Source organism: Manihot esculenta, chromosome 9 (assembly GCF_001659605.2).
Source record: "Manihot esculenta cultivar AM560-2 chromosome 9, M.esculenta_v8, whole genome shotgun sequence".
In the NCBI taxonomy this organism is placed as follows: domain Eukaryota; kingdom Viridiplantae; phylum Streptophyta; class Magnoliopsida; order Malpighiales; family Euphorbiaceae; genus Manihot; species Manihot esculenta.
In genome coordinates this window covers 37434003-37446285 of record NC_035169.2, presented here as the reverse complement: position 1 = coordinate 37446285, position 12283 = coordinate 37434003, and the positions used below count along the sequence as shown (strand labels likewise).

General features: G+C 29.6%; 1 protein-coding gene across 8 annotated transcripts; it reads left to right on the top strand.

The window, feature by feature from the left end:
• The first annotated feature begins 3517 nt into the window (after positions 1-3517).
• On the top strand, positions 3518-11879 carry LOC110621898. 8 transcript variants are annotated; one of them, XR_002489029.2, is made up of 10 exons: positions 3518-3759; positions 4490-5988; positions 6777-6826; positions 6921-7006; positions 9614-9773; positions 9996-10101; positions 10177-10359; positions 10710-10940; positions 11113-11216; positions 11304-11879. XR_002489029.2 is itself a non-coding variant. In XM_021766183.2 (10 exons), exons 2-9 carry the CDS (start codon positions 4513-4515, stop codon positions 11189-11191), a joined length of 2406 nt encoding a protein of 801 aa, XP_021621875.1. In that variant the 5' UTR covers positions 3518-3759; positions 4490-4512; the 3' UTR covers positions 11192-11216; positions 11304-11879. The 8 variants fall into 8 exon arrangements, 6 of the variants coding, with proteins under 6 accessions (XP_021621875.1, XP_021621873.1, XP_021621874.1 ...); XR_006352121.1 differs by having other exon boundaries at positions 11292-11879; XM_021766183.2 differs by having other exon boundaries at positions 11078-11216.
• The last annotated feature ends 404 nt before the right edge of the window (positions 11880-12283 follow it).

The following is a 12283-nucleotide window of genomic DNA, read 5'->3' as shown; positions in this document are numbered from 1 at the left end:
TTTCGGCATATGCGGACATGACTGCGAAATAACTGAATCTGCTATCATTCATCACGTTATATCATCAGACTGAATTTCTCCCCACTGGATCTAGATTCATAAGTGATTGAGCATGTCCCACATATTTTGATCAGAGTTTGAAACGCTGGACAGACCGGCCTAAAAACTTCGCGAACTCTGAATCAATTCTGTTTTTTTAATATGTAAATAAGATTCGGCGATTATTAAAAATATTAATTAATTTATTTAGAAGATAATGTTAAATTAATTTTAACGCATTTTAATTAATTTATTTAAAAAATAATAAGTCAATAGAGCTCGAGTTCTGAACCACAAACGAAAGAAGTATGGCTATATATATGTCCGTGGCTCCTCCTCTTCCCACGAAACCAGATGAAACACACATATGTGTAGCATGTTATGGCCAGCCTAGTTTTTGAGAAATATACTTAAATTAAAGGGTGGCCCGCTTTTATGAACTCATGGAATTGGTCAATGGTGCCACATAGGACAAGAAGGCGCATGGTCTGATCTGATCTGTCAGAACACTTTGCATCTCGGACAGAGCCTAATAATAGGGACTGTTTGCACTATATTTGGATTGGATGTAAGATAATTTTTAATTTATTTATCTTGTGAAATAAAAAATAAAGAGAAAATGAAAATAAATAAATCAAACAGGAGATTTACCTACCATTTTTCTTCATATTAGATAATTTAAAAAAAATACATAATTAAATTATTTTTCTTTCTTACTTTATTCTCTTTCCTCTTCAAAAAATTTCCTACAAAATATTAATATCTAATTTAACCAAAATTTACTGAAAGATATCCGAATATCATATATTAGTTTGAGTTATTTTGAGAGATTTATCTATTATTTTTCTTCATATTAGATAATTTTAAAAAATATATAATTAAGTTGTTTTTCTTTCTTACTTTATTTTCCTTCCTCTTCAAAATATTTCCTATAAAATATTAATATTTAATTTAACTAAAATTTACTGAGAGATATCTGAATATCATATATTAGTTTGATTTGTTTTTATTTACAAAACTGCATATTTTATTTAAAAAAAGTTAAATTTAAATTTTTTATATTGAATAATAAACATATTTTTATAAATAATATAAAAATATTATTTACAATAATATTTATAGCGTCTTATATATCACACTCACGAATTTAATTTGATAACGAGTATATTTAAATAAATTAAAAAAATTTTAAATTTTATTCTCTCAATCTCTATTTCAAAAAAAATATTTAAAATATATTAAGTTAAATAATTTTAAAACTGCTTTTGATGTGAAATGAAATTAGGTTTTAAACAATGTCATAAATATTAAAAAAATAATTAAACTTAAATTATGTTTTATTCAGGCATAAGCTTTTGTACATGTTTTGATTTTAACCATGGGATTATTCTTTAATCCTTTGGATAAATTTGTAGAGAATAAAAAAAAAGGGGAAAAAGTTTTTTTTTCTCTTTGTTATTTTTCTCCAATTGTTTGGATACGATGAAAAATAAATGAGATGAAAATAAAAATAAAATTATTTTCTATTATTTGAAAAAAGCATAAAATAAAATTACAATCCAATCATTTACTATTAAAAATTTTATAAGAATTATATTTATTTGAAAAAATTGGATCCATACATAATTTTCTGAGAATTTATTTGAATTATTTTTTTCACAAAATAATTATATGAAAAAAGGAAGTAAATTTACGCTTTTATATTATATGTTTTACAAAATAAACTTAAAAAGGATGATTTTGTATATATATATATATATATATTTACCTTAATTTCCAAACGGTTACTTTCTATCTATATGTTTTCTCAATTTATTTTCTTTCTTTTTATTTGTCACACATCCAAATACAAGGTAAGATCCGTTTATTTTGTAAAACAATGTTTTCATGGAAATAACTTAATTTTTTATTGTTTCATTGCAATTTTTAAATAAAAAGAATATTAAAAAATTTATATATAAAGATGAGTTATAGTAACAATATTATTAAAGTACAAAAAGGTTACTCAATTTTTCATTCGATTATAAAATTATTTTTGCAGCAATCAATTTTATAAATACTCTAAACATTAAAAATACACGAAAAATAGTGATTTGAATAAATATTATTTTGAAATAAAAAAGCCTAATTCTTCATTTGTGATAGAAAATTTTGTAGTAATTCAATATAACTTACTTCTTTTATATTAATCATATTATTTGCTTTACTTAAATAAATTTTATTTAAAAAATATATATATAATTTTATAAAGAATTAATACTCTCTCTAGCTCATAATTTTTATTCATATATTTTTTTATTATCCTATAATTATTATCTATCTTTTTTATTTAAACTATAGTAATATATAAATTAACTATTATAGTTTTATTTTACTTTTAAAAAATATTTAAATTTTTTTTTAATATTTAATAAATTTTAATATATTTAAAATGGGATAATTAAGAAGTTAATGAAAAGTTATATTTTTATGTATAAAAAATATAAAATATATAAAAATTATAAGAAGAGTGGAGTAAAATTTATTTTGAATATTTATTATATATAAATAAATTAAAAAAATTAAATGTGACTAAAAAAATGAAGTAGGGATGGTTTACTCTTCATATATCATAGTTTATTTTGTAAAAAAAAATTATATTAATGATAATGTGACAACAGTAATTATTTAGTTTTCATAAAGTGATATAAATAAATAATATATTAAATTTTTTATTGCTTTACTTACGCTTAATATTTTCTTCGTTGTATAATTTTTATTTTTTTATATATATTAAAAATATATTTTTTTATTAATTTTTTAATTATATTAAAATTAAATATATTAAATATTATTAAATATTAAAAAATATTTGAAATTTTTTAAAAATAAAATAAAATTAATAAAATTATAATAATTAATTTACATATATGTTATTATAGTTTAAAAGAAAAAAATAGATAATAATTTTAAAATAATAAAAAATAGATAAAAATTATGAAAGGAAATAGGTAATATTTTTAAAATATATAAAAATATAAAGAAAAGTATTTATTTTATTGCAAGAATTGTGCATATATGTATATATATATATATATATAAATTTAAAAGAGAGCTCAATCAAAGCACATCAATTACTCTCCGCTTATCGTCTTTTCTGAAAAGATAAGTTTTTTAAAATAAATTATAAACTATTTTTTTAAATAATAGTTTATTATTTATTTTATTGATATATTTTATTTAATATAAATTGAAAAGTAAAATTTATTAATTTTAAACATAATTTAATGATTTAAAAAAAAACACATAATTTAGTATCGCGAGTTAAGAAATAGTGTGAATTATTTAAATTTTTAATAAGTGAAGGATATAATAAGAATTTATTATTTTAACTATATTAAATATATTTGGTTAAACGATGTAAAAATGGAAATAATTATAGACAAACCCATATGTATATGTGTAATATATAAGCAGTAACAACTATAAAAACTAATGCCCAGGAAAGCATGAGATTGCTGGAGAATTGAGTACGTGCCTGGACTTCACTGACCACTGCTCACGCTGTTTTCTTCATTCCTCGTCTTCCCGCCGGGTCTTGGCCATTTTCAAATGCCCCTAGTGCATAAACCCTAGATTCACAAGCTCATCTTCTTTCATATATCTATCCAACTCCGCCTTCAGGGTTCCATTGGGAATCGCGCTTCATCTGAGGCTCTCTTCTTAGTCTCTAATCTAATGGTATGTCTCTTTTGTCTGATTCGAATTTTGAGCCAAACTTTTAGAGCAAATCGATTTCAATTGAGATTTTTTCCAAGACGAGCTTGAATGCCCATTGTTAATCCATACTATCGCTCGCAAGCTCCACATTGAACGTTAATTGCTTCAAGCATTAGTTGTTGTGAGTCCCGAACTAATGCAGTGGATGCATGTTTACAGAATCGATTTAGCGGCTGTTTTAGATTGTGGAATCAAATTCGCCTTTTTCCCTCCCTTTATTTGTTTTTATATTCTGTATTGTTTTATTTTACAAGAAAAGTAATCATGCAAGATTTTCACTTCTTTTAGAATGAAAATTTTTTAAGTTAAAACGAATTAAGTTTTTGAATTGAATTTTTAAGAAATTTTTATTCCAAAGGGAGGGTATAGGTTGAATGCTTTTCATTTTGGAAGTTTTGGTCTTATACATGGTAGCAATTTGAGAATTGGGTTTCATGCATTGTTTTTTGGTTCAAGAAGGAGATATTCCTTTTATTCAAGTTTGATATATTGAGTCCTGAAGTCATGGTTGTTATTGTTGGATTAGTGTTATTTAAGAGCTTCACGGCACTGCATTTTCTGAGATCATAGCTGCAGGTAACATTTTCATCTGGAGACACTTTGCATTCATTACTAAATTGGATAGTATGCTTTTATTTTGTAGTCTGACTACAGGAAAAAATTTATTGTTGATATTATTTTCTATCTGCAGAATTTTGACTTTGGAATCAATTGATGGGTAGATTGTCTCGTCGAAGCAATATTTCCACCAAAACTTCTAAAGAGCAAGAAACTCAAAGAAAAATACTTCAATTTCCGGTGACAAATAAATTTGCCCAAAATGTTCAAAAGATAAAGTACAAAGAATTTCTTTTGGAGAGACGAGTTAGCCCAAGACTTAAAGCCATACCCAAAGATAAAAGACCATATTATGGCAGCATTCGGAGGAGGAAGTTATGTGCATCTAAAGATGATGTCTGCAGTGGGAAAACTGAAGATGATGATAAGAGGAGGCAATTTGATTCTCCTGAAGATAATGCTGTCATGAACAAAGCTAAAGATGGTGGAAGAAAGAACCTCTCAGACCATGTTTCAAAGAAAAGGTCAGAGGGAGTTTTCTTGGAGCGAAGAGTTAGTCCTAGGCTCAAAAATATCTCTGCAGACAAAAGACCATATTATGGCAGTGTTCAGAGGCGGAAGTTTGGTAGTTCTACAGATTATGCATGCCACAAAAAAACTGAAGGCAATGAGTGGAAGAAGCAATTGGATTCTCCCAAAGATAATGCTGGCAAGGAAAAAACTAAAGCTGACATCACATTTACAAACACTGTGCAACGAGTTCCGGGACTTAATTTGAAGCAAAGAGGTAGCTCTAGACTAAAAAATACACCTGTAGATAAAAGATTATTTCATGTTAGAGATGACCTCTGTGGAAGAAAAAATAAAAATGATCACCAGATCATTCTACCACATTATCCTGATGGTAGTGTTAGTGAGAAGAAAAGGAAAGCTGATCTACTTGATCTGGCTAGCAAAGATGGTGAAGATAGAGGTGGCAAAATTGATTTTGCCCTTGGCATTGAACCTCTTGAGCATGATGATACAGCAATTATGGATTTAAAAGCGGAAGCTCATTTGGAACACACAAGTTCTGAAAGTTTTCCTGCTGAGGGTATGCATCAAATATCTAGTGCAAAGGTGATGGTTGTTTCCCCTTTAATGCTAATGTGCAAAGTTATCAATAATCGCGTTCAGAATTCTAGCAAGCAAGAATCTGAAAAGGACGTATTTGGTGTTAACATTGTGCAACAATTTCAAAAGTTAGCTCTTTTGGAGCGAAGAGTTAGTCCAAGACTTAAAGGTATACCAAAAGACAGAAGACCATATTATGGCAGTACTTGGAAGGGGCAGTTAAACACTGCTAAAGGTTATGTCTGGAACAACAATGATCCTAAGAAGCAATTGCATTCTTCTGAAGATAACACTAAGAAGAAAAAAACTGAAGTTAATCACTCAATGCAACAAAGTCTATCAAAAGCGGCTGCGAAAGATATATGCGATAGAGATGCTGAAAGTCTGTTGGCCTCTGGTTTTCTACCTCTTAAATGCGAAGATACGGAAATAATGGGTTTAGAAAATGGTGCTTATGTGAAATCCATGGACCACAAGAAGTTGTTACTCAATTGTATCCGTCACAAGGCTGGTGCAAAGGTAAAAGAGATTCTGAGTGCTCTTAATAAACATTTCTCCTACTCTGTTCAGGTGATTGCATTTTAAAGGACCTTCTATGGAAATGTATAATAATAATAAGCAGTCTTATATATTTGTTTGACAGTTTCTGTTTTGGTAATATTACAGAACTTACATCTTGCAAGTTCTTTATCTGTCTATATTCATATTTGAATTTAAGTTAGCATTCAACATTGATAGCCCATGATGCAATATAGATGCCCTGAACACTTGGACAACCATTTGTTTTCAGTAGTTGCCATCAATACACCACAATCTATAGGATCCATATAACACGTGTATTAGAAGAGGAGAGTGGATCATAGAAGTTAGATGCCCATGTTTTGCAGATGCTACATTTAATATGAGGCTCTTGACCTTCATGATCTTCCCTCCCCCATTCTTTTTTTTTTTGTTGTTGAATTAATTGTGGCGGAGGATTTTACTCAAATTTTGAAGCATAATTTTGATGATCCCACAAAGTGTGGTCAATGTTTAGGGTTGTAGATGTCAAAGTTGAATAAGTATGGGGTTCATGTGCTGCAAAAGATAATGTTTTTCTTTTTCTGAGCATAAAACTATACCACAATGAGATTACCAGTTAATTGTTCAATGCAGCAGTCAACTTGAGCTAAAAAATTGTATAGTAGTTCATTATGGACTGAATTCCTATAGACAGATTTACTTGTCACGTGATTCTCATTTTCCAGTTTTATTCAGCTTGGCTGTCATTTTCTTTAAGTTCGATACATTTGTTGATTTTGTTTTAGGATTGTTTTGAACAGGAGAGAGTGTCTAAAGATTCTTCTAAATTGCCAGGGTATGTGATATTTGAATAGGTAACATCATCTCTTTTTTTTTCTATGTGCATCATACGTATTGTGCAAACTGACAACATTGTTTTATGTTCCAAGCTTGGTGTGCGAGGACATATCTTATGGTGAAGAAGATATACCTATTCCTGTTACCAATATGATTGATCCTCCTATTGCTCCTACAGGCAAGTTTACTATTTAACTTGTGCATAGTTATAAGGCTTTCTATGTTGTGAGGAGGATTTTCTCCTCTATTTTCTAGTTTGCTGTGCTTACACATGCCATGTTCATTAGGTGTATTTTTGTTTATTACCACCTTTATATTATCTTAGTAGTTTTCTAGTGCATATTTACATGTAGAGAATATGTCATTGCTTCACTTCTAGAAGCCATCGATTTTCTATTTCCAAACTCCGAAGTTTAGAATTTGATGTATTTCTTAATTTCTTATGTTAAGTTGCTTGGTAAAGTTAAAGAGTAACCAAAAATTGGTAAGGAATGCCCATAAATTAATTTAAAAAGACTTGGCACAATTTATATCTCACCTTTTTATTTGCTTCTCAGTGCACCTGTTGTCTAACAATGCAAAAGGATGTGAAAACACGGAGACTCCTTATTTTAAAGTTTGATTCCTATTCTGAACTTTGTGAAGTTTACTGGGTAATTAATGGTTATTTGTTAGTTGATTGGTAATGTCTTTGCCTTTACACATCTATTTTGTACAAGGAAGAAGTACTTGCTGGTTCAAAATAACATTACAAATGCCATTGAAAAAAGAAAGAAAAATTTTCATCTTCATAATTGGATAGTATTTAGTTAGCTAGGTATTTTTTACTTATTCTTTGACAAACTATGCATTATGAGATTTTTAAGGTTTACCAATGGATTTTTCCATTGGCAACCCTATAAGACTCATTGGTAATTGATACTACCAATGGATTTGGTCAATTGTAGTGAACACCATTGGTAATTTTTTAGCAACAAAAATTTCAAGAAAGCTAGTATTTAACAGCAAACTTAAAATCCATTAGTAAATCAAGAAAAATAAAAGAATAAAAATTAAGTATTACTATGTGTTGGTAAAATTACTAATGGATTTACAATCCATTAGTAATTTAAAAATTAATAAAAAAGAAAAATTACTTTAAATTAAATAATGATTTTATTATCATGTGTGAGATTAATCTTTTAAGATTTAAAATTATTTTATTATTATAAATATATTTTCATTTTATGAGAGGAAAATGTTATTTGAAAAAGAAAAGAAAATGTTATTTGAAAAAGAAAAGAAAATGTTATTTGAAAAAGTAAAGAAAATTATGAAGAAATGAAATGAAGGAAAATTATATTAATGATAATAGATATGTGTAGTAAAAATTAAAAATGAGAAGAAAAAATGAAAGTGAAGAGAAAGAAGAGACAAGAAAATGAGAAAAAAGACAAAAGAAAGTGTGTGAGTAAAAGAAAATGAGAAAAAAATGGAAGAAATGATTAGAGAATGTAAAAGAAAATAAGAGAAAAGTGAAGAAAATGAAAGAAGGAGAAGAAGTGAAGAGATGAGAAAAAAACAATGAGAGAAATTGTGAGAGAAGAGAAAAGATAACGAGAGAAAAAGGGAAGAGGATTAGAAAAAGAGAAGAAATGATAAGTGAAGGAAAGAAAATGAGAAAAAAGAAACGAAACGAAAAGCAAAGAAAAGAAAATGGGAGAAAATAGAAAAAATTAGATAAAAGAGAACAAAATAGGAGAAACGAAAATGATTGAATGCATAAAATAATGAAAGAAAACTGGTGTTTGTAAATTTAAATATGCGATTTAAGAACCCATTAGGAATGGATTTGCAATCCGTTGCTAATTTAAAAAATGTCTTTTTTACTCCAAGAATTACCAGCGATGTTTCCCTTTTAAAAAAGAATAGTGTGGTTTTTCCTTTGAAATTACCAATGAATTTCAAAATCCAATGGTAAATTATCAACAGATTTTGAAATTTGTTGGCAATTGAAAGGACAAAAAAATTTTTAAAGAAAAAAGGTGGGACGTTTTCCTTCAGAATTTACTAAAAGATTTGAAATCCATTTATAGTTACCAACAAATTTTGAAAAATTAAGCTCTAAATTTTTTTGTCTCAACTATCAATGGATTTTGAAATCCATTTGTAAATTACATACCAGATATTTTTGTCTCACAAATTATCAACAGATTGCAAAATCCATTTGCAATTTAAACACTCAATTTCTTTTTTGTGCAAATCACCAATGGAGTTTGAAATCCATTGGTAAACTTGTTGCTATAGCAATAGATTCTTATAGTGATGGTAATTTCTTTTGATTATTGCAAGACTTTTCTAGCAAAATTTATTTTATCATTTAACCATGAAGTCATTAACTCATTGTTACTTGTGAAGTTATTTGTATCCATCCGATGACAATCTTTATCGGTTATTACATATGAAGTTGTTTGCATGTTTCTTTCATATTTTGCTAAGAGAGTACATGTGTGTCTGTATTCCTAAAAATGGATTGGTTTGTCCCCTTAGCACACCAGTTCCTCAAAAAAGGTTACTTGTTACTTTCATATTTGAAACTTTTCTTTTTCTTCTGAGGTTCATCTCAATGTTTCTGTCTTGGAAGTGTTCCATTCCTTAAATTTCCTTTTCATGGGGAGAGGAATATGCTTTATTTCTTGCTTTGCTCTTTTTTTGTTCTCTCATTCCTTTTATTTTTCTAGTTTATGGCCTGTGCTGATTGATTAGTATTTATGGTTTGTTCTGATATCAAAATATCAAATTATAGGATTGAAATACACCAACTCTATTCACATTGCAACAAATTTGAGCATTCCCTCAAGTCCTTCTGGATGCAATTGCAAAGGAAACTGTACCAATCCTAAGTCTTGTTCCTGTGCTCTACTAAATGGCTCTGACTTTCCATATGTGCGCAAAGATGGTGGCAGGTGAAATTTGAATTATGTGTTTAGTGCTAATGTCATTTGCCTCTTTATAGGAGGTAGAATTGTGATTTTTTGACCAATGCTCTTAATTTCATTCTGATTGCATTTTTTAGTAAACTTAAAAGGACTTCTAAGATCTTCGTTTCATAATTTACTGGAACTCAAAGATTTACCACATTTTAGTCTCATCTAATTTAATTATTGGTTTTCATTTTACTTTTTCAGATTGATTGAACCAAAGGATGTGGTGTTTGAATGTGGTCCAAGATGTAGATGTGGACCAAAATGCATCAACCGTATATCACAGCGGGGGTTGAAATACCGACTTGAGGTATTATATCTGTACAAGAAGCAAATTTCCTTTCAATATATTCTCTTTTTAGTGAAAAATATTTCCTTCAAACAGGTATACCGCACACTGAAGAAGGGATGGGCTGTTAGGTCTTGGGACTTCATTCCTTCTGGGGCTCCAGTATGTGAATACACAGGAATTCTTAGGAGGAGTTCAGAGTTGGATAATGTCTCAGAGAATGAGTTCATATTTCAGATTGATTGCTGGCATACAATGAATGGGATAGGGGGAAGAGAGGTATTCATGCAATCATCCAAGAGAGTAACAGTTTCCATGTTGCTTGTTTCAAGCTGCTTAAGGGAGCATGCATGTACTATATTTTTCTGTTGCAATGTACTTGGATTAATGGACTTTCAACTGTTACTATTAAAAACATTCATGTGACTAAATTCCAGTTGTATCTAGCCTATGGTACCATAGCCAACCTACTAATATTCTTACTATTCTTATTCCAAAATCTCTTCTTGAGATTGTGCGTTTATAATCAGGCTTAGCGCTTTTTCTAGTCCATATCTCTTGAAGCTTTTCTTGATCTCCATGTCTTAACGTTATATTTTTCATGTTTGTTTGACGCATTGTTCTTCCAGAGGAGACAAGGTGGTGTATCTCGGCATGCACGTAATCTAATGAAGAAATTGGATAAAGCTGAAAGTGAGTCAGAGTTTTGCATAGATGGAGTGTCCTGTGGTAATGTTACCAGATTTATTAATCATAGCTGTGAGCCAAACCTATTTGTCCAGTGTATTTTGAGCTCCCACCATGACATTAGACTTGCTCGGATTGTGCTGTTTGCTGCCGATGACATACCTCCTATGCAGGTAATTTCATTTGGATTCCTTTTCCTTTCACTCTGGACTATATTAGTCTTGGGGGACAGAATTTGTGCTGGACATTATATCTTTGGAATTCCTTTTATGTACATTATCTTTAATATAATAAAGATTTCTTGAAGCAGGAACTTACGTATGACTACGGTTTCGAACTTGATAGTGTTATTGGTCCTGATGGGAAGATAAAAAAGTTACCATGCTACTGTGGTACAAGTGAATGTCGGGGGCGATTATACTAGGCACAGGGAAAGTTTCTAAATTCAGGTTCTATTTCATTTCTAGAGCAGCTATATATATATACATATACGTGATGATCTTGTTCTTATTATTTTTCTTTAGATCTGGTTGTAGCTTGTAGCATTGTGCCCCTTGGAAAAGTGAAACTGTACTTCTGCAAGTTTATTCTTTGCGACTCTTCCGGCTTTCCTGAATTCTGCACATATGACGGTGTACTTCTTAGGTCATTTTTGTCGAGAAGAATATTATCATGTGATGCAGTGATCCTGGTTTATGCGGACCTAGTTTGCGTTATCTGCCCAGCTGTCTGTCATTGATTAAGTGCTTGGTGAATTTGAAATGGTTGATCTTTTGTTGAATTTCTTGGAAGATTATGAATTGTGTGTGTACTATGTAGAAACTACAGTCTAGAGAAACTGAGATTACTAACCATATCATGTATCTCTGGGAATAATCTCATCAACCAGGCATTGTAACACAAGAATCACCTTTCTACCATCCTGGTAGATCATTAGAGCTGATAATTATAGGGAGAATGCCAATCCTTGTAAGTTCGATGCAGGAAAGTATCTTGCGAAGAATATGAATTTTCATGCTACAGGACGTTGGTAAATATCCAGTAATGGGTGAACTTATTGATGACTGATTTTTTTGTCTTCTTTATTCAAACTTTACCTTTTTGTTTTGTTATACTTATTTTTGTTATTTTTAATATTATTTTGAATTACAAAAGCTCTAGAAATGTCAGATGTGTGTAAAATCAAGATTTGTTGATTCCTTGCTATAAAATGCTAGGAGCTATTTCTGGTGCTTGTATTGCCAAGTCTAGCAGGAACATCCTTTAAAGTGGGTTAAAAGAAATCAATCACTGAAAAACTAGTTTTTGCGAGGCATATTAGTCGTTGTCTGCCACTTAGGTCCTATAGTTCAGAGGTGAGCGATTAAAGAGAAAAGTAAAAGCAAGTTTATGCGGAAGGAAAAGGAAATCCCAAGGAATTGCGCAGCATATCCTCTGATAAAGATTGCTCTTTTCTTTTCTTGCTTTTTTGCCACCAGTATACTGCTGTTTCTACAAATGATTAATCAAATATCTA